This window comes from Etheostoma cragini, chromosome 18 (genome assembly GCF_013103735.1).
Source record: "Etheostoma cragini isolate CJK2018 chromosome 18, CSU_Ecrag_1.0, whole genome shotgun sequence".
Lineage (NCBI taxonomy): Eukaryota > Metazoa > Chordata > Actinopteri > Perciformes > Percidae > Etheostoma > Etheostoma cragini.
Window position 1 is genome coordinate 7,781,536 of NC_048424.1, and position 26,546 is coordinate 7,808,081.

General features: G+C 39.7%; 2 protein-coding genes across 3 annotated transcripts; one reads left to right on the top strand and one right to left on the bottom strand.

The window, feature by feature from the left end:
- The first annotated feature begins 5,353 nt into the window (after positions 1–5,353).
- hpcal1 (hippocalcin-like 1) lies at positions 5,354–16,107 on the top strand. The gene is made up of 4 exons (XM_034900340.1): positions 5,354–5,684; positions 11,703–12,202; positions 13,052–13,157; positions 15,359–16,107. Exons 2-4 carry the CDS (start codon positions 11,825–11,827, stop codon positions 15,454–15,456), a joined length of 582 nt encoding a protein of 193 aa, XP_034756231.1. The 5' UTR covers positions 5,354–5,684; positions 11,703–11,824; the 3' UTR covers positions 15,457–16,107.
- Positions 15,965–24,769, bottom strand: pdia6 (protein disulfide isomerase family A, member 6). 2 transcript variants are annotated; one of them, XM_034900339.1, is made up of 13 exons: positions 24,581–24,769; positions 24,108–24,249; positions 23,319–23,376; positions 21,759–21,885; positions 20,401–20,507; positions 20,186–20,313; positions 19,632–19,746; positions 18,712–18,852; positions 18,201–18,285; positions 17,944–18,016; positions 17,681–17,839; positions 17,498–17,594; positions 15,965–16,628 (listed from the first exon to the last, which is right to left on the bottom strand). In XM_034900339.1, the coding sequence occupies exons 1-13, from the start codon at positions 24,597–24,599 to the stop codon at positions 16,557–16,559; spliced, it is 1,323 nt and encodes a 440-aa protein (XP_034756230.1). In that variant the 5' UTR covers positions 24,600–24,769; the 3' UTR covers positions 15,965–16,556. The 2 variants fall into 2 exon arrangements, with proteins under 2 accessions (XP_034756230.1, XP_034756229.1); XM_034900338.1 differs by having other exon boundaries at positions 20,186–20,316.
- Between the last annotated feature and the right edge of the window lie 1,777 nt (positions 24,770–26,546).

Consider the following 26,546-nt stretch of genomic DNA (forward strand, 5'->3'; position numbering starts at 1 on the left):
AATGTATTATGTCACATTTAAAATACGTGTGTTACATTTGTCTTGAGGTCACTGGAGCATGTAAATAAAAATGATCGATTGAATACACAGACAAACAGCATTCGTAAAAGAAAACAGTTACTGCACATAAAAAGAAGCAGCGTGTGCATGAGGGCCAAGAGTGCAAGCACAGCAGAGCTTGAGATAACATTTAGGGAACCAGGGCAGCAATCAGGCTGACCAGTGGCCTCTCGAGATATGACATTAAGCCTTAAGTCTGCCGCTAGGACACAGACATCTACATACAGTAAGCAAAAAAGGCGTTGTCTCTACTTGATCTTATATTGCTTTTTAAAGTGCTTTATATGTTATATAGTAATATCGTTACCCGAAAATATCCCATTACAATGTCAGTGTGTTCAAAGTATGCACTCATTTACCTACAATCTACATCTAGAAACTTCTAGAAAGGTCTACTCAAGACCACTGAGACTGTCAACACAGTTTAACAGCAGCTGTAAGTTTTACAGTGTGTTGAGCTATCAGTATATCAGCATGTCCACATAACTTCTACTGCCTGCAGCTTTATCTTGTCTTTTCAATTGCAACAAAGGTTATTATCACGATGACTGATAGAATCTACAAGTTTCTAACTGAAATGTATACAATGCACAGAAGGGACTGAATCTGTGATGAAAAGGTGGATAGCTTCAGGCCACAAAAAGGACATGGCACAGCTGGCATGTTCATAAGTTTGGAAGGAAGCTAAAAGCCTAGATGGAAATTGCTTTGATTACACAAAACCTGTGAATGACAATAATTGTGATTCAAAGCTAAATTGCATCTATTCATGCCAAACTATTTTCAGTACCACACGTTCCATAAACATTGACAGAGTAACATAGACAGGAGCATTGCCTCACACTCTGTATAATGTAAGGACGGCCAGATCAATAGTTGAGGAGTGTGTGCTGCTTTTACAGCTGCAATGGTTGTTCGTCACTAATCATGCAAAAGATTAGGTGTACATGTGTGTCATGAAAGAAGGACAGAGGGTCAACATGTTTTTACGAAGACATTACACACATGTGTGGACTTAAACATTAGTTAAGCTAATCTTTTCACATCAGGAAAGTATTCAATCATACTGGGTCATCTATTCCAGAACATTAGGAAGTGTGGGCAAGGAACAATAATATAGTAAAAGAAGTCACGGTCTCTAAAATGATTGTAATTTTTCTTGCGGGACCACACTTTGCAGACAGACTTGTGAATTCACATAGAAGTGCAGTGTCCCATGATCTAAGTGTTTTTCTCAAGTGATACACGTTAATAAAATCCTGGGTTGAAATGAAATTCTCTGACTTATTAAAGACACATTGTTAATCATAGTTAATATTTTTAGATCAATACAATGTAGAGATTTCCTTTTTTGTTTCATAAAGACAATATCAAATATTAAAACATTGGCACAAAATCAATTAATTGGTGGAGGTCTTATCTTCGGCCGAAATGGGTTTCCTCAGGAGGGTGGCTGGCGTCTCCCTTAGAGATAGGGTGAGAAGCTCAGTCATCCGGGAGGAGCTCGGAGTAGAGCCGCTGCTCCTTCGCGTCGAAAGGAGCCAGTTGAGGTGGTTCGGGCATCTGGTAAGGATGCCTCCTGGGCGCCTCCCTAGGGAGGTGTTCCAGGCACGTCCAGCTGGGAGGAGGCCTCGGGGAAGACCCAGGACTAGGTGGCGAGATTATATCTCCAACCTGGCCTGGGAACGCCTCGGGATCCCCCAGTCGGAGCTGGTTGATGTGGCTCGGGAAAGGGAAGTTTGGGGTCCCCTGCTGGAGCTGCTGCCCCCGCGACCCGATACGGATAAGCGGTCGAAGATGGATGGATGGATGGAGGTCTTATCTTAATGAAAACTAGTGTCCAGCTTTGAGTTTGTTTGATGTTTTTTTCATAGTAACAAAAATTAGTTACATTTTATTCATTTTTATTTTATTGTTTGTCCTCAAATAAGCAGTATCAAACTAATTTAGGTCATGTTTATAGGCTAATAAAACAAAACCTTTTCCTAACATGCATCATTTTGTAGTTAGCAAAAGAAAAGAAAAATCAATATATTATGAGACCTGTATTTGTGTGCATGTGGTTCTAAATGTGCATGTGTTTGTGCATGCATTGACAAAAAGTGAAGCATGTTTGTGTGGCAACAAATTGTATTATCCAAGACAAAACAAACAGTAAAGAGACATGACTTAACATGGCACCACTACATCCAAATACAGAATACTCTTTAGTAATTGGCTAGAAGGGGACTCTGCCTGTAAACACCCCTATGGCAAAGTAACAGACCTGTCTGGTCCAACAAAGCCCGCCCATCAGCTGAGTCCAAGCTTTAGGACAGACTTGACTACAGTACTTAACCTAGAAAGGGTTAAAATCAAGGGCAATTGGACTTGGTTAAAGGAGCACCTATATATCATATCTTGGTTAAAGGACCACCTTTAACCAAGTTCAGTTGCCGCTGATTGCAACCACCACCTATATGACCTGGATGACAGAGCACCAACAACACTACTGGATCAGCTGAGTGGAGGGCTGTCAGTGGCCTCTAGTGGATCAGTTATATTTCTGCAGAACAACACACAGCTTCATTTTGACATAGCTACTGTGTCTCAAGACTCAAGACTAAAATCATATCCTTGCTCACTCAATCGAAACTTCTTCCCTGGATCAGGGCATCAACTTGATGCCTAAACTTTAAATGCATAAGATGCAAAGTGTTACAGCATTTTCAGCTAATTTGTAAAGTGGGACAATATTTAATTTAACATATTACCATTCATTTAATGTAATTGGTCGACTATCAGTTTGTAAGAGCCATGTTGTATTTTTAATAGTTTTTGGTATTTAATTTAATTGCAAAAGTAAATTGTTTTATGACCTTTAAAATATGTAGTCCGATGTACATTAGAATCTAGTCAATGTTGTAGAATGGGCTTTGTCTTATGAAAAGTCACGCTCCAGTAGTCTGTCCTGCTTTTGGATGGTTTTGAGTTGGCTTTCACAAAGTGAAGTAAAGTGAAGGTTAACAGAGTAGGATGTGGAGCTACAAGTTTTCTGACTGCTGAGTTTAGAACACTGATTTTAGTCTGTCTTTGTGTGTTTAGGCCAGTTTGGGATATTCCAGCACTTTATATGAATACCCTTTTTCTTATCTTCTTTTTTTTTTTTTATCACATCCGTGGGATTAATCATTTTTCACCTTCTAAGGGCCTCGTTCTTTGGATAGCTGTACATGTTGAAATCGGACATGGTGATCTGCATGAGTCAGAACACTTTACATCCTGCAATCGGTGGCGAGGAAGGTTTTTAACAACTTGCCACAACAACATTATTTCTGCACATTCCTGTTTAGCTTTTAATTTTGGATCAGACTAAATAGATTGTACAACAGTGCCTCTTTTGGAGGAAAATGTAACTGTCTAAAACAAAAGTTATCTCAAGGACCATTTTTTAGTTTACAGCAACATCATAATGTTCAGTTGCTATGGAGATGGTGTCAGTATTTAATATCTTAAAAATACAACATTTTTCATACTGTAAGAATGTATTATTTTGCCTTACATGTTAAATGTATGCAAGTGAGTGTGATTGTGGTCAGAAATCAACATTTAGATTATTCAATGTTCACCATATTCATATTAGATTATCAAGGTCCATAAGTTTTATTCCGGAGATTTCAACAGCATCTTACAGCCTTGGAGTTGTTTTGGGGGTGTCAAACAAATGTTTCCAATCTCAAAATAAAAGTTCTGTTGTGTCTGTTTAATTTTGTTAGGAGTTTGCTTGTGATACCCTAAATAAAACAAACAAATTATCTATAATTGACCTTATATTGGCATTAACATGATATTTTACAACATATTTTTTTGATGATGATTACAGCAATAAAGACTATTTCTTATAATATGGTAAATTGTCACTCCAACATGAATTAAAAACTTCCTTCTTTTTTAAGGAAGTCATAACAATGTTTTTCAGCTGCATCCCTCCAACAATGACAGGCTTGTGACAGTATTAAGTTACAAATTGGCAACAACAACAAAAGCAACCTCAGATTACTTTATCACTGCCTCAAACCCCCCCACGTAGTCTGTATTGTACTCACTCTTAGGTGGAGATCAACACTTCATGTGCTTATAGAAACAGGTGTCAGGCTTCAGGAAGCCCCCCCCCCCCCCCCCCCCCCCCCCCCCCCCCCCCCCCCCCCCCCCCCCCCCCCCCCACACACACACAGTTAATTATTTATCCACTTACTGAAATGCTGACATACACACCGCCCTGACTGCAATGTCACTTTACCCTTCACAAGAAAGGTTGCTGACATAGATACTGATGAGCGACTGTACATCTTCTGAGAAGCTGAGAGAGAAGTCATACTGGGGAAAGATGGGATTTGGTTTTAACTTTAATATTATGTAATATAGACATTATGTAACATCACTCCGCATTGTGCAGCTTGTAGCCTATCACAACATTATAAGGGACCTGAAGAAGGTGTGGATCTGTCCAGCTCCCAGTCCCGTCAACAATCTATGCTTTATTTTATGATGAATCTTGCACAAAAAGTTGAAGGAGCTGATAGTTCCTTTTTACTTGTACCTCATAGAATTTCATGTGACAAAAAAAAATCGATCGATCAATCGATTGATTGAGTGATTGATTGATTAAAAACAATTTTGTAGTCCGTTTATCAGAGCACATGATTATGCTGGGGTTTGTATGTTGTGATTGAAAAAGATTTTTCACCAAGTAGGGATGAGATCAACACTTATGCTACACTATCTATTTATTTCTCTGGAGGGCTACTTAATAATAGTATTAAAATTCGTGATTAGCCTAGAAGACGTCATATAGCCTAGCTTGTTGAAGGCTTTAACTAAATTGTAGGCTATTATAGTACTAAAGTTTTTTAATGGCGTTCTGCTTTCTATGTTTGGTGACAGAGTTCTTCACCTTATATCAACATTTTCCCTCAAATGGGTATCGTTTATTCTAGATATTGTGCTAATAATAGTCTCCAGTGATAATTTTCCACAGGACGCTGCTGCTACGACTGTTCTACGATGGAAGCAGTGAGTGTGGACGGATCCATTTAGTGTGCAGAGGGGGCTTTAAGTACATCAAGTCGGCAAATCGTTATAAAATATCTTTTGAATAACGAGTACATTTACTTTTGACCTTTATTTTCAACCTTTATAATTAGAAACTGTGCTCACGTCTCTAGCATTCAGACCAAGTTAATTTAATCGCCTTCAAAGAAAAAAGAAAACCCTTTAGTTGTAAATTGGGCAATTCTGATGAAAACCGAGCGCTGTGCCACATCTTCCACTAAATGATAAAGCCGCTACACCAGGAACTAGAGGAAGGACCGACTAAATAAGAACCTATCTTTTAAAAAACAACAACAACATTAAGACTATTCCTGTCAAACTTAATGTATTTTTGTCTCTCTGTAAGTGTCAGAAGGTCGTAAAATTCACGCGAGCATCTTAAATTGTTCTTGTGTTGGATTTTACAGAGTTTTATCAGTAGGAGGTGGTGTTCGGTTCGGCTACTGCAACTTAACGGTTAAGTTGGTCTGTTGGTGACGTGAAGTGGGCTCTTCAACCGGAAGACTCATAAACAATTATTACTCCTAAAATAGGTAAGTTTACATGTCTTTATTAAATGATTAATCATATGTTAAAGCTACTGTAGTGTCTATCCTGGTCTGTAAAGGGCTACACGGTGAATGGGCTACACCCAAACAAGACTAGTATACGTCTCACCTACATCTCAGAATATAGTAACACTGTTTTTTTAAAGTATTATTATTATAGTTTTTAATCAATGCAAGTTTTGCAAGTAGCTTCACCGTAAACAAATAGCCTATCCATGTACAGTATAGGCTACATTAAGTTGAAGACAAAGTAGGGAATGAGCAATATGTTTGAAATCATTATCATAATATGAAGACGTGTTACTTTATCAATAATACTATATATCACAATATGGCAAATGTATACTGAGCCCATAAAATAAACACATACAACTGTTCATAGCAATGATCTGGGTCCCACCTTTGGAGCATCTCTTGTGTGTAAAACAACTACTTAAATAATTTGTTAACATAAGACTTTAACTAATAGTATAGCTGTATGGGTGTGTGTGTGTGTGGTATAATTGTTTCTTGTTAATGAATTTGTCTTGTTGTGATATTATGTGTTTATGTTTATGTATATTTGTTCTCTTGCAAAAGATATATTGAGCTCATCATTTTTAATCAGATCCTGCTTGAAAGTTTTGTTTGGACAACAGATATATATAACGATGGTATAATAAGTTCATGTAATCACTACAGGATTATTCTCAAAGTCTATGAATGATCATTTTGAGTTATTGCCTAGCACTAAGAAAACTATATGGTGAGCAGTCTTGGTAAAAAGGTAACAATATTGATGAAAAATATGTGTCAAGCTTCTTTGCCCACTCAGGCACTATCCAATACCTAAAAGCGTTGTCTTAGCATAATTATGCTTGCCAGCTCGCTAATTTCAACTATTCCTCACTATTGTTGCTGCTTCTCTTTTATGTCAAACTTTTTAATAACAAGGCCAAAGTCAAAATGGGAGTTTATCAAAAAATAAATCTAACAATGTTACGTTACAGTCTTACAACCTCGCTACTAGTAAAAAAATGAACATAATGATTTTGGACTAGTGTACCTTTGAGCAATGAATATGATGCATAAATCGTTGGGGAGGGCCCTAATTGAATAAGAAAGAAATGCTCTATTGATTAAACTGTTCTGGAATAGCACAAATTGGAAATTTGAAATGCAACAGAAAAAAGAAGTCTTGTATCTCTTGAGTCTCGATATCGTGCCCTAGATTGATAGTTACACCGCCTTCCTCTCATAAGCCTTAGCACTACTAGCCTGTTGCCTTGACTACTGGTGTGTCAGGGGACTTCATCCTGATCCACTGCATTATTTTCTCTGACACTAGATCAGAGAGACTGCCATGAAGCAGCGCTGAAACCAAGAATAACTAAGAGCTAATTTTCTCTTTTTCTTCCTCTTACACTGGACTAACTCTTCACCCACCTGATGCAATCTTAGTAACCAGTAGTACACAGAACTTCAGGCTGCAGTACTACACTGCTCATCCCCTGCACAGCAGGCTACACGCACCACTAAAATGGTAACCCGGCTTTCTTTCTGTGCACCGAGCCATATGAGTTTGTTTGATTTACATTCCATTCAAAAGAGGCACAACACAGACTGCATGAAAAATATTTTCTCCGTCATGTTTATGCAGAGTTGAGGATGGGAAATACTCTGTAAAATGTAGAGTCGGTCCTTTTTTGGGCTGGGAGGAGACACTGGAAATGTTCCAGCCTATTAACAAACCCTGTTTTAGGGCTGCAACTAATGCTTGATTTCATAAGTTTGTTTTATTAATTGTTAGTTTGTTTAGGCTAGATATTAAATGTCAGAGAATAGTGAGAAAAAAATCTAAATTTCCCAGTATACACAGTGATGTCGTCAAATGTGTTGTTTTGTCCGACGGACTGTCCAAACTCCAAATATAATTTTTTTATACAGAGACAACCAATGGATAGTCATTATTTAGAAGCAACCAGGGATTTCTTCAACTACAAATCAAGTCTGTCCTTTGACTTTATCTTTTTAATTTCTCTGCCAAACATTATTTTGTTTTAACATTTGGTTGTAAAAATTGTCACCAGTTGATTTTGTTTTGCACACTCACCAACTGATCAGAAGCGTAACGAGCTCCATCTGATATGTGTCATGCTTTATGAATGGCTGGATGGACTCCTACTATTTATCCAAACACACCCCCTTCATCTCTCCGTTTCTAAGACGAGAAGTAATGAGCGTCTGGATGAAGAATGGAGGCTTTCTTTGTGATTAGTGACAGGCCCAGGAAATGAAGCGGGCCTAAGAATGGCAAACAGCAGTAAAAGTGGCCTGGTCAGAGGTTTAAAAGATCTCCACCGGAGCTTTAGGGCCTGTGTGAACCAGTCTCACATGGCAGAGAACCCACTGGAAAAAGTGGACTATACACAGCAGAAACAGTTATGGGGGTTGGGGACAAGAAGAGGCCGTTGCTGTGTAATCAAGGGGAATGGCAAACATTGAATCTGGAATGACCATCTCGAGGGGGCTGTTGTGTATCAAACAACGCTCACAGACAGTGTTTGGTGTTGTTAACTTCTTTTGCATCTCTAGCAGTCAAGGCTGTAAGAGCGTGACTCTCTCTGCAAAGAAAGTCATGTAGATGTCAGAGCAATATCTAGCAGTTATTTTGGACCAACATTTTCCATTTCACTAAGAAGCAACTTTAGAAAATGACTTGACCAGTTCCCAGCTGTGAAAACATCTAAAACATCCTGTGACGTCTCAAATAGCAGACCTGTATGCAGTTAGGAATCACTTACATTTTATAGGCACAAATGAAACAACAACACAGCAGCTAATTGCCCATTGTAGGGGAGAGCAACAGTCCTGCAGCAGGTAACACAGCTAACCTTGACCAGGATTGTTTTCTTGTTAAATTATTCTAAAACTGTTTTTGCACAAGCACAGACATTTGCTTGATCAGTGTAATGGCATTATTCCTATTACTTTATTATATAAAAAAAAGAATATGTAATAAGCCTTGATTGCAACCCATATTTTATTTGAGGGAATCTAGTTTTAGGCTTTGTTGAGCATATTTCAGAGGTCTGTAAAAAATATCTAAAAATGTGTTTGTATTTTCTTTTTAACTGGCGTTCTCTTGACCAGAGTACGCACTGTTTTTCTGTTTTAGCCCTAAATTACAACCGTCTCCTTTTTAAAAGCAAGCTCTTAAGGCCTGGAAACCTCTGGGTTTCATGTGGTTTTGTCTGTTTGAGAGAATAAAGAGCAACGCCCATATTTATGTCTGCTCCAGCTCAGCCTGCTCACTGAGCTGTCCCGGAAAAGTCCATGTGACCCAGAGCTAAGATGCTGCTGCTTCCTCACCCTGTTGTATGTTAGAGCGGAAGGACTACGGCCCGCCCTGCAGGCCAGCGTGTCATTTTTACCGTGGCCCTGTCAGCCGACAACGACATTATCTTTTCAAAGTGAGCATCACTTTTATTGTTGTCGGTCGCTCCCGCAGTGTAACATTCACAAGCTTGTTACACAATAGGTCAAAGCACCGCACAATGCAACAGAAGGCTTTTGCTCCGTTTAAAGATGCATAGATTTGCATAGCCATGCTAATGACTTTGGGGATTCCCTTACTTTTCCCCTAGCGCCTCCAGCAGGTCAAAGGTTTTCACTTATCAAATGTACAGACTTTAGATGGCAAACATGTTAGCATTTTGTTAGAATTGAGTTCAAATCCCCACCATCTGTCTAAGTACAGCCTGTAGACATCTAAGGCAGATCCAACCTTTACGCCTTTTATTGCTGTGCCCTATGCTGAATTGCTGATTTTATGATTTAATGTGCTTAAATACAAAAAGCTGGGGTAAAAGACAATGCGTAGTGCATCTGGTGTCATTGATTTCTTTTCCATCCATAAGCCCCAGTGACATTATTTAGAGTTTATGTCACCGGTTTCTCCTCAAAACCTGCCTCCCTCTAATGTTACTCTGTGACTTCAATTCATAAAATTGCAGGAAATTACACTGATGTGACAATTACGAGAAATGAGGGCTTCTGCATCGTGAAAAGACCTCATCCAAATTCACATTGTGCTCATTTATTCTACGCCAGATACAATTGTTCTGGTGCCAATAAGACAGGAGCAATGGGATTTGAATGATTGAAAGAGAGAGAACATGGGGATAATACATCTTTATCCCTCATAAAATAATTATACGTAACACAGAGGAGTGGAGGTGTTATTCAGAAGGATTATGTAATTGAACCGCTGGTATTAGCTGGATATAGTTTCTTTCTATGTGTCATACTTTTTTCCATTCTTTCTTCCTCCCTGCCCTCGCACATCTCTTTTTCTGTCCCTCCCACGCACACGTTACCAGATTCGTGTTGTAAAAGACTTGCTCAGGTTTGGGCACATTTCTTCTTTTAATTTTCAAAAAAGAAGAAGCTGTCATATGCTCTTACTTTTATAGGTATATTTATATAGTTTTTTTTTATTCTGACCACATTGAAATAATCTTTTTCTTTCTTTAATACAGAGGCTGCTTTCAAACCCCTTATGAAATACAAATTGACAAGTTGATACTGAAAATGAGAACTTTAGTAGGTACCAAGGCGAGTTTCAACCATTTAATGACAAAAAATGAACTTACTGTCCATGATAGCTGGCATTAAATCCAGAAAACTGGGAAAAACCAAAACACTAGAAACCACTCAGACCTTGACACCAAGTATGACAACCCAGTGATACTAGGCAAAGGGAGCACACAGACTAAATACACAAGGCAACGAGGGTTGTAGCGAGAGGCAGGTGCCATGAGGGCTGATGAACAGGTGAAACAAATCAGGGCAGGGCAGACAATTACCAAGGCAGGACAACACCTGAAGCAGGAAGTCAAACAAGACATCGAACAAGTCCTGACACTGTATTATTGCACTTATAGCCTGTACTTTTTTCCTTCTTTCCTTAGTTTGTAAATGCTGTTGTTTCTTGTGCCAACATCTTGTGTTTTGTATCAATACAAATTGAATGTACTTGACAAGTGAATGTACATTTAAAAAACTGTTAATAAAAAAAACAAAGACATAAAAAGAAAACAAGACATGGGAAATAACTCTATAAAATAAAACAGGGTACTAAAGAAAACCCAGGAACATGACATTGTGTCCTTATAAACATTTCCCATGCTGACAAAATGTATGAAATGGATATTTTCTCCTTTTCATTTGAGAGAAAAAAAAACCTCAGCACCCATCTCCCTGTTGCAGGCGTCGTAACTGTGTTCCCTTCTAACACAGTTTCCCATCTAATGTTGTTTGGGCTTTATCCTGGATATGTTGTTTTTATGCCTCCTCATATCCTCAATCATGAATACTCCTGCATACATGAATAAACTGATTTTGCAGAATATAACCATGGAAACCAGAGGTGAATAGGCCCAGGTGGTCAAATGCTTCAGCGTCCTTGTTTGCGTTGGTATTTTTTAATCCGTCATTTGTGTTTTCTCTCTTTAATCAGTGTATGAACGCCACCTGCTTAAAATCAACTGGAACATTAATTTTCACATAAAGGTCAGGATTATTGTTGAGGTGAATGTCACTCTGGTCTTCTCTGGAACAACAGTCAGTATCAGCCTGACCTTTTAGAAAGTGGATTTGTAGAGAATTACAATGCCTAAGAACACTTGTCCCTCCCCCCTGCAGTTAAGGGTCGATCAATTGTCACCACGCCAGAGGATTAATAGTGTATTCACAGAGACACACCCCTCACATACACACACACACACACACACACACACATGTTGTGACCTCATGACATCTGTGTTGTTATCCTATATCTATTGTTATCCTTTGATTGGACCTCCACTGTCCAGATGCATCCCTCAGCTTGGCTGCCTAAGAAGCATATTCAGCACATGTTTATGACTAGACACTGCTGCATGTTGGGAGGAATTATTGAACCGTTGAATAATTTATGACATTCACACAAGGATACTAATGAATGTTGTTGGTCTTCCGCAGGAGCAGAGTAAGCCGAGTAGCCCGTGACGTGGAGAGTAAAAGCACAGGGCGAGTGGAGAAGGGAAAGAAGGAGAAGGTAGAAAAACCATCCCAGCTACCTGCCTGCGTGATACTGCTGCGTCATGGGGAAACAGAACAGCAAGCTGCGGCCCGAGGTCCTGAACGACCTGAGAGAAAATACCGAGTTCAGCGACAACGAGCTTCAGGAGTGGTACCGCGGCTTCCTCAAGGACTGTCCCACCGGCCACCTGACCGTGGAAGAGTTCAAGAAGATCTATGCCAACTTTTTCCCATACGGAGACGCTTCAAAGTTCGCCGAGCATGTGTTCCGCACGTTTGACACCAATGGTGATGCCACCATCGACTTCAGGGAGTTCATCATCGCCCTGAGCGTGACATCTCGCGGCGGGTTGGAGCAGAAGTTGCGCTGGGCCTTCAGCATGTACGACCTGGACGGGAATGGGTACATCAGCCGGGCGGAGATGCTGGAGATAGTTCAGGTGAGGGCATACTGTATGACAAATTAGGGTTTCTTTATTAGTGTATACATCAGTCTTTTTCCTAGTTTGGGTCAAATGTGACCTAATGAGTTCTAGCACTGCATTTGTTTTTTATGCAGACCTTAAAATGTAGCTGTTATGATGCAATGATTATTCAAATGCAAATGCTTATCCTCACATCTTAGCAACTAAGGACTTACCAAATATTGATCAATCCACTCACTTAACTAAGTTTTAGCCCGTTGTATGCATTTACAGTTTCTGACTAGTGAATGTTTTTAGGCCTGACAGTCATTTGCAGTTCTGAATTCGTAAGATATTTTTTTCACCTCATATCACGGATGGAGGCTGCCCTTTTTAGTTTTTCTTATCACTGTGGCTATATTTACTCTTCCAATATGGTGCGCTGAGCAGCCTGCAGGGGCATATCAATATTGGCTAAGTCCGCTGTTTAGTGGATACAAATGAATGTGAAAAAAGTGCATCCGTGCTTTTTGTTATTAGACAATGCTTTCCTTTTTTCAGCAAAACTCATTCTCTCATCACAGACCTTTACGTGATCTGAAATGTGTATAGTTTTAGAAGATACACAAATAGACACATGTTCTGAGAGTCTTACTGTGAGTTTCACAGCAGGGTGAGCTTCAGTTGCCAGAGCACCATCATTACCAGGTAGCAACTGGAAACAGGTGAAAGCATTCAGACAAAAGATGTAAAAAATATTGTCAGGTGGGAACAGTTATTCATTATCAATCATTATTTTTCATCTTTACTTCCTAAAAGCTTTCAACAGACGACCAACACTATTAGTATGCACACAACAACTGTTGTTCTCACCCTGCTTTGTAGGCAATTTACAAGATGGTATCATCAGTGATGAAGATGCCTGAGGATGAATCAACACCAGAGAAAAGGACGGATAAGATCTTCAGACAGATGGACATTGACAATGATGGTAAGCCTGGTGATTTATTTGTATGTGCTTGTCTTTTGTAAGGAGATGTCATTACCAACTGTCACTATCAGTAGTGACAGTGACAGTGTGACAGGAGTCCTAAATAAAAAAACTGTCTTCTTCTTCTCATAGGACAATAACAAGAATATGAGCACTGTATAATAAACGTAATGGATGGTTTTAATAATTGTAGTTGTAAGCAGAAACAACTATAACTCCTCCTGTTGGCACCCATTCCAAGTGGAGGCTGGTGAATAAACAGACTAGCACATAAACAAGACAATAAAGTAAAATATAATAGAAAATATGTCTTCATAGGAGACGTCATGAGTGCTGACACATTCTGTAAACCATTTACCTAATGTTGTATGCTACTTATGAATGTAAAAAAGGGGGAGATTTAAAGTAAGGCGTTCCCAAATATAGACATTTCATGAAATATTAGTGCAATTATGGCAATATACACTTTCCCTCACAGAGCAGTTTAGAAAGTAACAGGAAAGATAGAAAATTGACGACAGAGAGAAATAGGATGTCATAGAACAACATTTTTTGAACACAAGATCATTTACATCTCCTAGACTATAGAATTGCTTCCTGCTAAGCGGTCTGATGTCAGTCGCTTGACTTTTAGTGCGAAAAGGTGATGCCACGTGTAATGAACTTAAGCCTACTGTTCTGACACATTTCACTAAGATGTTTAGAGCTGTTTATATGGGAGTGGGCAGCTCAGTTTGTTTTGAAGCAGAATGTTCAGAAAGTCTGGAGGTCAAACTGTGTCTCTCAAATTTGATAAAATCACATGGTACCGCAGACCAGGCCGACGGCTACAGCTGCAGCTCCCTTCTAATGCAATTTATACAGACGTTGTGTGACAGGAAGTGGTTATTTGAAACAAGTCATGGTGTACTGTTGCATATTATCCTTGAGGTAGATTAGTCAACGTTTAAAATACTGTTTACCACCATCTAGAGCCGGGCAATACATCAATATTATATCAATATTGTGATATGAGACTAGATATTATCTTAGATTTTGGATATTTTTAATATCATAAAATGGCATAAGTGGTCTTTAGTGGTTTTAAAGTGGTTCTAAGGTCTGCATTACAGTAAAGTGATGTCATTTTCTGAACTTACCTGACTGTTGTAACTGCTCTTTTATTTGCCTTTACCCACTTAGTCATTATATCTACATTCCTGATGATTGTTTATCAAAAATCTCATTGTGTAAATATTTTGTGAAAGCATCAAGTGTCCACACAACAATATTGTTGCGGCATTGATATTTGGTCAAAAGTATTGTGATATTAGATTTTCTACATATCGCCCAACCACTATCTATTATTTGCTGCCAGCATTGTCACACTTTATTTTAAAATGCTTACTGTAGATTGGTAAGACACACTCGTTTGATAGTGCAAGCATGCATTCTGTTAGGATGGCTAAATAATTATTAAAACGCTTTTACTCAAGAGCAGTTTACTTTGATTTCATTAGCCATTTTTAATATTTCTACATCTCATCTTGTTGAATACTTTGCAGGGTTTTGCAGACATATACTTATTCATTCAACAAATATGTTGCTGTCAGAGAATATGTACTTTCTTCCGTTCAGACAAGAATCCCCAAAACCCACATAATAAAATATTTATAGTGTGTAAAATTTGATATAAAATAATAATATATATATATTTGATATTTGATATAATTTAATTTTGTTGGATTATTTTGAATGCAATTTCAATATTATTTATAAGTTCTAAATAATTATTTAAAAAGTACTTACTAAAAAGAAGTACCACCATTTTCAGAATCTTACATACTATATTGTGCTGCCATCAGTAATATTGAAATACTTAATACAAAACTAAATTGTTACTGTTGGCCATTTTTGTCAAGTCAATGCCTTCTGAATTACATAAACATTACAGCAGTGTCACCTGCTGGTTAATTTGACAGCTATGAATAACTCATTCATTCAGTCATAGAATGTTAATATAATGCAATTTATTTTAAAGGTGTACTTTGCCAGCACGGTTTTCTAGGGCAGCCGTGATTATATTGTAAGCACGTAACCTCAAAAGGAACATGCAGAGCTTTTCTGTTGATTTTAGTGGATGGTTGCTGCATGATTCATCTCTCTGTCACATGCTTGACTATAATTGGTGTCTAAACTTTTTTTTGGTCTCTGCTTCACAGGTAGATTGTCTCTGGAGGAGTTCATTAAAGGTGCCAAGAGCGACCCGTCCATTGTCAGACTGCTGCAGTCAGATCAGGGAGCCTCTCGTCAGTTCTGAAAACAGAGACAATACAGACACACACTCTCTGAAACACAGTCACAAACCCAATGACCAGACAATCTTTCCATTTAAAAACAAAACAACACTCCTTGTCTTGTTTACATCAATGGATACTTCTCTTTCGTCAATGTGGCTCCTTTTCTGTGGACTATGACGTGCTTTGAGGTATTTTGTGTATATGCTTTTCCAAAGCTCTCTCGCTTTGAAATGGTTTTTACCTGTTCTCCATAAGTAAAGTGCCATATCATATATTTATACTGACTGGATTATATGCTCACAAGTATTATAAATCCCATAATGCTACACCAAGAGAAAACTAATTAATCACTTCTTATAATTTAATTCAACTTAAGTGTTGAAAAGTGGCTTTTGGTTGTTCAGGATATCAACTGTAGCTTAACAAGCTGCTCTTCTGGACAACTTCTATATGCCTTTGGTATTGCATGCACTTGGTGATATACGTTTTCCGATATTGTAACAGTTTACGTAAATAAGAAGGCTGTGATTGTTTTTATTCCTTTTTATTTTTGTAACAAAAAAAAATTTGTTTTCACACAATTGAAATAAAGTCGTGTAAGAAAAATCTACACAAGACCCACAGTACCCCCTCGCCCTGGACAGACTCCCCAAGATTCTCACTTACTGGTTAAAAAGAAAAAGAATATTGGGTCACATTAAGTTGGATGAAGTGTTACTTTGACAAGTCCACATTTTAAAATAGGTGCTTGAGATGTTGACGGGAGAGGGGATCAATGTTTAAAATGATGTGAATGAACAACTAAAGATGCCACATTCAGAACCTCCCCCCTCCTTTCAGCTGACGGCGGCCGTATAAATATGCAGCTTCTAACGTTAAGCAGGTACGTAAGGCAGAGTTCACTCCAGGGACACAACACACGCCTCCCTCCCTCCCCCATCCTGTCCTGTGTGACTGACGTAGATGATGTGAGAAACTGCAGGTGTCTCTTATGCGTCTTTTCTGGAATATTTCAGTAACTGGGCAACCGGGCCTCCCATTCGTCCACAGGAGAGGGGAGGCGAGTCACAGGACCAGACCAGATCCGACCAAGCCAGTCTGGATCAGATCCCGTTTGGGATCATAACTCATCTTTATCCAAGTCATCATCCAGGTCTACATCACTGAGGTCGTAGTCCTCCTCCACAGGAAGCTGCAGTAGACAGGAGTATAAAATAAAGACAAACCGTTAACCAAGCGGGAGTTAATCATGATCGCTCCAACTTATTTATAGATATGTTGATGAAAAGCTTTAAAAAGGAAAAGTTTTGCTGGACTGTCTGCCTGTAAGACATAAAAACACACTTTTTTGTTTTGTTTTTTTTAAGTTGAGAAATTTTCATTCTGAGAAAAGAAACATCTGGATTTTTGGAAGCACGCCAACTGCCATATTACATAACAGGAGTGTTTATGATATGCCCATCTGTGTGCATGATTGCAGTACAGAGGCAGCAAGGAGCAGGTAGAGGTTTATTGTATTAAGTGAGGCAGACACAGTACACATTAAACCCGAGAAAAAATGTACAACCGGGCCAAATTTCTGCCAGACCGTTGGTGTTGAATGTTTGAGGCGGGTCAGGATGCCTGATTAATTGCTCGAATGATCAACGATGTGTCTGTTGCATGATCTAAACACATTTCTGGCATGTTAGAAATGAAACTGAACTTTGCTGCAGAACAGGCAGACTATAATGTCTGCATCTTTCCAACAATCGGCAGATCTATATAAAATTTTTCGTAAACTTAACAACTGCTGCCTTTTTCTTTTTGTCAGCATTGTTGAGGATGAGGTTGTCTTTTTTTAATAAACTGACATTTTCAAGACCTCATCGACTGATCTGTACAACATGAGCTGCGTTTTTTTGTATAGTAAAATGTACAGCGTGACTTAACGTAATGCATAAAAATGATTAAAAGCATGCAGTGTCTGTCCAGTTTAATACATTTTGGTTGAAGGCCTCAACCCCGTTGTTCCATGAGTAAAATCTCTAATCAGGAGACCACTTCGAGGCCCCCACTCACCTGTCCATCATTGCCGTCCCACGGTTCGACAGTGTGAATCTTGGGCATGTTGCCACCTCCAAATGTAGCAGTTGAGCCACGGCCCACAGAAAGCTCCCTAAATGTGAAGATGAACCATGTGAGTAACAGCATTCAGCATATTTTTACTTTGATTCTTGTAATGGTGAGAAAAGAAAACTCTACCTGAGGAACTCATGAATGCCAGTCTCACTGAAGGAACCCCTGAGCAGAGCAAATTTCATCTTGCGTGTGTTGATGGCGGCCATGGCAGGGTAGCCAAATCCACCGATACCCAGGGAGGCCTCCAGCTCCATCTGAGCTCCAGCCTCAGTCCACAGCCAGCTGCGGAAGCAAAGGCAGAGCCATTAGTCCCAGTCGTAATTATTATTAGTCAGTAGTATTATATGTCATTTGTATAACAATCATGACCGGTCTGTCATCTTTACCCCCACATCTTCTTCTTGTACTTCTCAGACATCTTCTTCATCACCTCCAGGTAGCCGTTTCTACCTGCTGCGCCTGCGGAGACACAAGGACAGTGGGTGGTGAGTGACTCAAGAATTAAAAAGGAAATGCATCCATATTTGGTGTGTGAAATGCCCCAACAGTAAACTAGTTTTCAAATGAACCACTACTACAGTTAAAAGATAGCAGATGTAATTACTGAACATGTTCAGAGTCAGAGGTGTGTGTGTGTTCTCACCTGTGTCCAGGATGTGTGGCAGGACGCCTATCACACACAGCTGACTGTCCTCACAGGTCTTTTTGAAGAGGTCTTCACTGAGAATCTGAGACAAACATGTACAATACATACACACGTTTTATGTACATTTAAATAATTTCACATTGACACAAATATTGCTAAGGGTCAACGAGGGTTGACTGTGATCCATATGTTTCCCCATTTTAAGTGTTGTTGATAAGAGAGCTCTTTGAATTTTGTGTTAATTTAGTATGATTTTTTTTGTGGTCATTGCTCATGATCAAATAGACAATATTTAAGTCACAAGTTTAATCAGTATTTTCCTCAGCAACACAGTTGCAAAATACACATTTGATAAAACATGGCGGTTTATGACTTTAAAATTACAAAAAGCATCATAAACAGGTGCTTACTTAAAGCTCTTCTGGCCCAATTTTGTCTTTTTAGTCTAATACCAGCACTATTAACTTTCATACATGAACGTATGATGCAATTACACAAGCGTACTGACCTCCAGCAGTTCAGGAGTAGCAGCGTGGTCAGAGAACAGATCCAAAGCCCTCTCGATGATGTCTCCACGGGACCGGCCTCCTTGGTAGTCTTCGGGCTCCTCACCTTTGCGGAATATCTTGATGGTTGGAAATCCACGGATCTACACAAACGACATATTGTTCCGTAAAGTTAGCCCTATTGTTTTGCTCTGTTTTTTTTTTTTGCAGTTCTCCGACCAAACTCCCATATCTGAAGTAATTTGGCATTGGCTCGGCGCTTGTAAGCACACACACAAGCGATTTTATGAACCTTTTAAAAACGCGACACAAGAGAATCATTCCCGATATCTAGCAGGCTAAAGATCTGGAGCTCTCGGGCATGCAGCCATGGAGCTCCAGCCATTGGCTGAGGGGGAAACCAGGTGGAGGGACGGCTTGTACTTTACACACGGACCAAAGTTGTTGTTGCAATACAGAAAACGAGCTATAAGTAGAACACGTTTGGAAACAGGCTATTTTGTGAACATGTGTGCCAATGACAAGATCCCTTAAGAGCGCTGAGTCTATTTCTCTGTTTTTGTCTTCGTTATATCGCTGTGAATCAGCTAAACAACTTGGAGCGCTTTCTTCTAGCGGACATGCAAAAATGGGAAAGTCTTGTAGTGGGAACTTAGCTTAAAGTGCTCATATTATGCTCATGCTAATTGTTTTTAGAGGTTGTACCTGAATAGGTTTACATGGTTTAATTATCAAAAAACACAATATTTTTGCTCTACAGCACACAGCTGCTATTTAAATTTAGTTCAACTTAAACAATGGTTAAAAGCGCAATAGATGAGCTTAGCAGCTGTGGCCAACTTTCATGCAGTGGTGTGTGTAATGAACAGTGGAGTTTCTTTACACGTTTCTTTCGCGGTGACTAGTATGGCTTCTTACTCACCCCGTAGCGGCTGGACACAGTCTGGTGAACAGTAGCATCAACAGCTCCGAGACGAACTTTGCCCTTGGTCTGCTCCTTGACAGCTGAAGCTGCAGCTGCCCACTCAGGCTCCAGGCTGTTGACAAAGAGAGTGATAGTTAAAAAAATGAAAATAATATATAGAGTAGTAGAGTACGATATAGGAATTAAATTCCACAGTAGAGAATTTACTAGGCAAAATTAGATTGTGTGTGTATTGTTTACCAAACAAATAGCTGATTCGGAAATTCTGACTTCAATTGTAGAAAATGTTGCAACTAAGCACAAAACAGTTTGAGTAAGGATTGCTGTCAACTGGATAATAATCTCAATAAAACTGGTTTTCAGGCCGGTCTGTGGATTATCCAGATTTACTGGGACATTCAATCCAGAAAGAAATATTGTACAACAAAAACGTCTGTTGTTTTGGGGTGTGAGAAAGCACAGATATTTTGTTAATCTTGCACTAGTGAGGGGGGGGGGGGTTTCACGGTTTTCCACAAATGCAGATGGACTGTGTCAGGGGCTAAACTCACTTTTTGCAATGCCCACACCAGGGGGCGAAGAACTCCACCATCCACACCTCATCACCCTCCAGCACCATCTTGTCAAAGTTGTCATCAGTGAGCTCGACCACAGCGTCCTTATTGCCAGCGCCGCTGCTCTGCTGAAGGGCAGCAGAGTGTTACCTGTAGTGCACTAAAGTCATTTTGAATTACTGCAATATAAAATGCCAATGCACGGGGTCTACCTGTTTGCTGTAGCCAGAGCCGCCAGACTTGCCGCTCAGCCTCTCTTTCACCAGCGTGCGCAGAGAGTTCATGGCTCCATCCACGATGGCTTGGCTAGTGCGTCCACCTGAAGAGTGAAGGGGACAGAGAGGTCGGTCACTGCAGCCAAGAACTCATTATAGAACCTTCAAAGTCTTCCTCACAATAACTTTAACTAACTCAACAGTCATAAAAAGTGTCCAAAAAGACCTTGAGAGCACACTAGTGATTCAGTGAGAAAGGAAGTAGTGGAACCCCTACTTTCCACTGGGTGCGTCCGCGCTGCGTTCCTGAGGCGCCACGACCTCCGCGAGCAGTCGCTGCCATTCAAGTTAAACCTCGGTGAAGCGAGTCTGCAATCCACTAAAGATCCGTGGTTGGTCTATTTTCACAAGTAGTGGGTATCGTTTAGATTTTATTCCGATATTGGAGCTAAAACAATACTTTTAAAATGGTGCGTGGTGGTGGAGATCGGCACAATTTATTTTTGTTGCCGTTTGTAGACCCTGGGCTGTCTACAGAGAACGTGGTTTTTTACAGTGTGTTCTGGGGACAGGCAGCTAGCAGATAGTGAGGAGATGTTTGCTGTATGTGACAACAAATGTAGCCTAACGTTACCTGCTGTCAAGTGAAGTGTTAACTAGCGTCACGTGCAGCAATGCTTCTGTTAACTAACGTCTGTTCCAGAGCACCAGAAAGCACCGCAGAAAGAATTGAATTGGCACCAAAGTGAGGCACTGAAATCTGCGCAGCAATTGGGTCCTAACATCGATACTGGTCGTTTAGGCATCAGTGCTGTATTAGCAATATGTTTTGGTACCCAACCCTAATTTTCACGGGAGCACAGCCGGGCAGGAAGTGAAACAGCAAGACTATCCAGTCACTTCCCAAAAAACACCTCTCCTGTATCATGTATATTTCCTTTACAACACAACGGACAACGAGAGATTCACCTTGGAGGTTAAAAAACAAAGTACGACATCATTTTTTATTTATTTATATATATTTTTTAAAAAAGGACAACAGCAGAAAAGACAAGGCATGGAGGTTAATTGCAAAAGTTCTTAGAGTGTAAGGTCAATAAACACGATGCTCCGGGTATGTTTGGTATGTAGCGAGGACGGAACAAAACCGGAACGCAGCACAGACGCGCCCAGTGGAGAATCAGATTAAGTGTGTGGCCTCTGTGACACCTACATCCCCTTTTCTCTGAAATGACAGACAGCTTTCTCTGCTGGACCAGATAAGGTCACTGTAGAGACCAAGATTTCAAATTCACAAAGGTGCGTATTCTACAACAGAAACTGGAGGTTTTGTTCTGCAGTGGTTTGGTCTGTACCTTGGTAATCCTCTGGCTTGTTCTTATTAGCTCCAAAGATCTTGATGGTGGGGAAACCTCTGACGCCATACTGGCCACCCAGTGACTTGTGCTGGTCTGCATCTACGGCACCAACCTTGACAATACCCTGAAGGATTTCAGAGGGGGAAAAAAAGAAGGTTGGAGTGTAAAGTCTCAACTTTTGATTACAGCAACATTTTTCACTTTCTTCTTCTTTTGTGTGCCGTTTCACAAATCTGGGCGACAGCATGTCAATGAACGAGTGAAACGGTTACTTTTGTATCCAGGATTTATCCACAAACACAATGTTGTTTAGAAAAATAATATTAGAGGTGATAACGATGTGCAGAAAACCACCCTCCATGAAATAAACAATACATTTGTACCAGATAAAAAGGAGACTCACTAATATTTTATGATCCTTTGTCTTATTGGCTTGTTTTAACGGAGTGAAATGAACAATGAATGCCTCTAGTGTACCTCCTAAGTCAATAGGCTCGTTTGGGATGAACTGCGCCTCGCCTGTAAAGTGGTCGAGAGCAGGCGGCAGCACCAGGGGGCGATGACAAAAAGCTGCAGTAAAATTGGACAGTTTCCAGCCGTTTCCAGCAGCCTTCATGCTAAACCGGACGTCAAAGAATTACTAATATCCTGTTAGGTCCGATTCGATAAAATGTTATCGGACACATGTGCGCAGGTACACAGTCTCCAGTTGTTGTCATTAAGACAGAGTAGCTGTTAGAATTCTCTACTGGCGAATTGTTGTTGATGTTAAACATCTGAATGGACTTAGTCTGATTTCTTAATGTCAATATCAGGCACATATGTATGAATTCTGTAAAGAATAAGCCTTTCAAAAATCAGACAAATGGCGATTAAAATCCCTTTGACTCTAAACAAAAAGTTGATAGAAAACGTAATTTCGAGTAGATTCTGAACCAATCAACTGTAAAGAAAAGCAACTGCACTGTTCAGGTCTCAAGCCCTTGGCCGACTTGATCTCATGAGATTCTCGGAGACCTGGCATATCACGAACAAGCCCCTTAAATCTGCCTGAAGTAGCTCAGTCCGTAGGGACCCTGGTGGGTCGCTCATTCAAGACCCCGGATGGACCAAAGTATGGAGTGTGGATTGGTAGCTGGAGAGATGCCAGTTCACCTCCTGGGCACTGCCAGGTGCTCTTGAGCAAGGAACCTTACTCCCCTAACCGCTCAGGGTGCTGGTCCAGCAAGCAGCCTCCCTCACTCTGACATCTCTCCACTGTGCATGTGTGTGTGCGTGTGCGTGTGCGTGTGTGTGTGTGTGTGTATTTCAGGCCTGTGTGTAGTGATTCTAACAAAAACAGAGTGTAAATTGTAATTTCCCCACTAGGGATCAATAAACAGTATAAATTATAAATGATTAAATACATTATTAATAAGCAACTGTTTCTTATAAATAATCATAATCCAACTGTCATATTTCCAATAGCAGTTCACTCAAATATTCTGATATTTGATTTTGTCATCCTTGCCCTGATAGGACTACTACTGGCACGATGAGGAGAGCCGTTTTGTTTACCTTGAGGGCAGTGGCCGCCTTCTTCCAGTCAGGAGTGAGATGTTGACAGTGGCCACACCTGCGATGAAGAGGGGTTAGGGACAGGAAGGGGAAAACTTGATTATATAATGTTGATGTTTAGTGACAAACGTTTGAAATTCGTGCATTGCAAATTAGATAGATAGTAAACAATCAGAATTCAAGTCCAGAACCATTTTAATTTCATCATCAAGAAATATTCCTATAGTTCAAACATTCAAAAAAAATACAAGTATTTGTCACTTAACTATTTAAGTATTTGTTACTCATCATCAACACATCCTGTGAAAATGTAACACCTTTTAGTTAATGTACGTAGCCTTTGGGCTTTGACTTTCCATGTCCATTTCTTGGCTACTTGTTGATTATAAAATAAACTTTACTCCTGGTATATAAAGCTCTTAATGGTTTGGCCTCTGAAAATAGTTCTAACATGTCTCAAGTTCATTGACGGGGCAGATTCCTCAAGTCACTTACATGACAGACTCCAAATTCAATCAAAATCTGGCAACTTTTAAGAAGAAACTGAAGTATCTTACTGTTTAATTTGTTGGCATGAGTGTGTGTATGCATGCGGTCTACCTGTAACTATACTAAAACATATTTAATAGAGTTCTTATACCTATCCTTGTATCCTTCACTATGAATTTCTTCTTTATGCATTTACACATCTGGGAGGAACTACTTTGCATACAGGTCTCCACATTCCTGTCAGACCATGAGTGCACTTGCTGCCAATGAACAATGGCCTCTAAAGTTGTATGGACTTACCAGGGAGCGTAAAACTCAACCAGCCACAGACTGTCACTCTGGATCACCTCCTTGTTGAAGTTGGAGGGGGTGAGCTCAACAACATCATCACTAGCGGAGTAAAAGGCTTGGACGGACAGGACCAAAGAGCAGCCCAGCACTCCTGAAGGAGATGAATAAGACACAAAAGGTTTAGCGTTTCTCTCACCAGAGTATGCTCAAATGTGTTCAATGAAATAGTCAGAGAAGCTAAAGTAAGCACTGAAATGACATCATATGCCTTTTTTAATACAGTTTATATAAATAAGTATGTAACAGCAAGCTAAATTGACGTTTATTAACGATAACAGAGGCCTGGCACTGTCCTGTGCACCTTACTTAGCTAACGTTGTTCAAGCTAACCATAGTAGCAAAAACGCTGTCAAATACACCAGTCATTCACACGCAAACAGAAGTGACATTTTTATGGAATTAGAATAACTGTTGTCACTCACCAAGTAAAAGCGGTCTCATGGTTTTAGCTGCTCTCTGAACGGGCTCCTCTGTTAGCAACACGCCGACTACTGACGCTGCGTCTCCCACAGAAAGTAGATCGAAAAAGATCACACCGTGGCCCACGCTGATTGGTCCGCTGGTGGCGACGCTGCACCTCAGCCAATCAGCGTGCGCCGTGTAGTTTAGAGAACCGGTACACTGAAGACAAGTGGTTGAGCAAGGAGTTCACCATGTAACGGCATCAAGAGGATATAACAAATGTAACAAGGATGTGTCTCTTATTATACAATAGACAGTAAAGTTCGAATGTATTACACTTAGTACCAAACAAAGTGAGACATGTCTTTCTAATTAAATAAAACATGAGGCAGGCTACTAAAAGCTAACTTTGTGTTATAATGTTCTTTCGCAGTTGTGGCAAAGGTATAACGATCCTTTAAAAGCAGGAATTCCACAATATAAAAGTATGTAAAGTAAAGTAAAATGTATGTAAAGTATCAAAAGTAAAAGTAGTCATGCAGGAGAATGGCCCTTGTCAGAGCTGACTGGATTGCTGATGTAATAATGTGTAACCAGTATTTTATTGTCGTAGCCAGAGGAGCTTATTAACACTTTTATACTATGGGCTAGTTAAATGTTTAACAATGAATCACGTTTTATAAACTCATCTTAGTCTGCAAAGTGACTTCAGCAGTTAAATAATTGCATTGAAGTAAAATATGTAATTTTGTTCCTCTAAAATGTAATGAAGTATAAAGTAGTATACAATGGAAACACTCATGTTAAGTACTGTTACCTTAAACCTGTAGGCTACTTGTACTTGAAAATGACTTAATTACAAGCCACCACTAATAATTTACGTACAGTAGTAAACGTACCGTACAGCAATTTGTTCAATATATCCTCGGAAGAATACTTAATGTGAAGAAAATCTAAATGTAACAAGTTTGATAAAGTCACTATTATCTCAAGTCACAAAGTCTTTGTAATATGAGAATACTTATTTATAAATCCAATAATGATGACCTACAGTAACTGTATGTTCTTCTATTATAAAATTGGAAGACAAGACAAAAACCAAGTTTGACTTCACTCCACTGCCTCGCAGGTTTTACTTTATTTGTCTTTGTCTTTAAGTAGCCCAGTAGGCTATATAACACCAACACTGGACTTTATGGTACTCTAGGCTACCTTGTCTTTTTTCAACCACGTTTTAATGGATTCCTATCCTCAGTTGTTTGCACCATCGTTGGCAAGCAGAAAAATGAAAGCATTTAGGCTCCTGTAATGTGTAGGTTGTGTCACTAGGTGGAGACAAACAACAAGAAAAAGTACTGTTGAGTGGCTGTCAATCAATAACTCAATTTAAACTGCTCCAGAACTGATCAATTGACCTCAGATTACAAGATGTTAGAAATTATAATCTGCAGATTAATATTTTAAAGTAGCCTCAGACCCCCCCCTCCCAAAAAAAAAAATCCTTTCATGCTCTGACGGATGGCAGTAGCCTACTTTTAATCAACCATCACGATCACTTGACAACACTGTAGAGCCATATAACGTAGCCTAGGTTTACAATAGTTTAATATTCATAAAGCCTATTTTCTCTCCCAGATTAAGTGATTTTTAGCCCAGTCTAAATCTATATTCCGTCTGGGTAATTTGGTGACAGCCTATAATACATTCAAAATGGATGATGGATAATGCGTATTTCTGCATGGAACAAAGATTGTAAAGGCTATTGTTGTGAAAATAAAAAGAGAGAGAGGAGGATTTAGGATTGTAGTGTCGGCCTGCTGGCTGTTATTCGATTACCTGTGACTAATTGTTGTTATTCGAGCTGCCGCGGACACCCAACGAAGTGTGTGTCCTTGATTTCCCTGTTTGCTACTTCACAATTCATTACATGCAGCGGAGATTTGGGATGTGCTGTGGCTGCACTGCGCTGCGTCAACACACCCACAG

Excerpts from the sequence above, each read along its gene's own strand:
- hpcal1 (XM_034900340.1), top strand. The coding sequence starts at position 11,825 with ATGGGGAAACAGAACAGCAAGCTGCGGCCCGAGGTCCTGAACGACCTG. Across the intron at positions 12,203-13,051 it reads AGATGCTGGAGATAGTTCAG|GCAATTTACAAGATGGTATC; the intron begins GTGAGGGCATAC and ends CCTGCTTTGTAG. Across the intron at positions 13,158-15,358 it reads GATGGACATTGACAATGATG|GTAGATTGTCTCTGGAGGAG; the intron begins GTAAGCCTGGTG and ends TCTGCTTCACAG.
- pdia6 (XM_034900338.1), bottom strand. Across the intron at positions 18,853-19,631 it reads CTGTGTCCAGCCGCTACGGG|ATCCGTGGATTTCCAACCAT; the intron begins GTGAGTAAGAAG and ends TCGTTTGTGTAG. Across the intron at positions 18,017-18,200 it reads GCCACACATCCTGGACACAG|GCGCAGCAGGTAGAAACGGC; the intron begins GTGAGAACACAC and ends GTGTCTCCGCAG.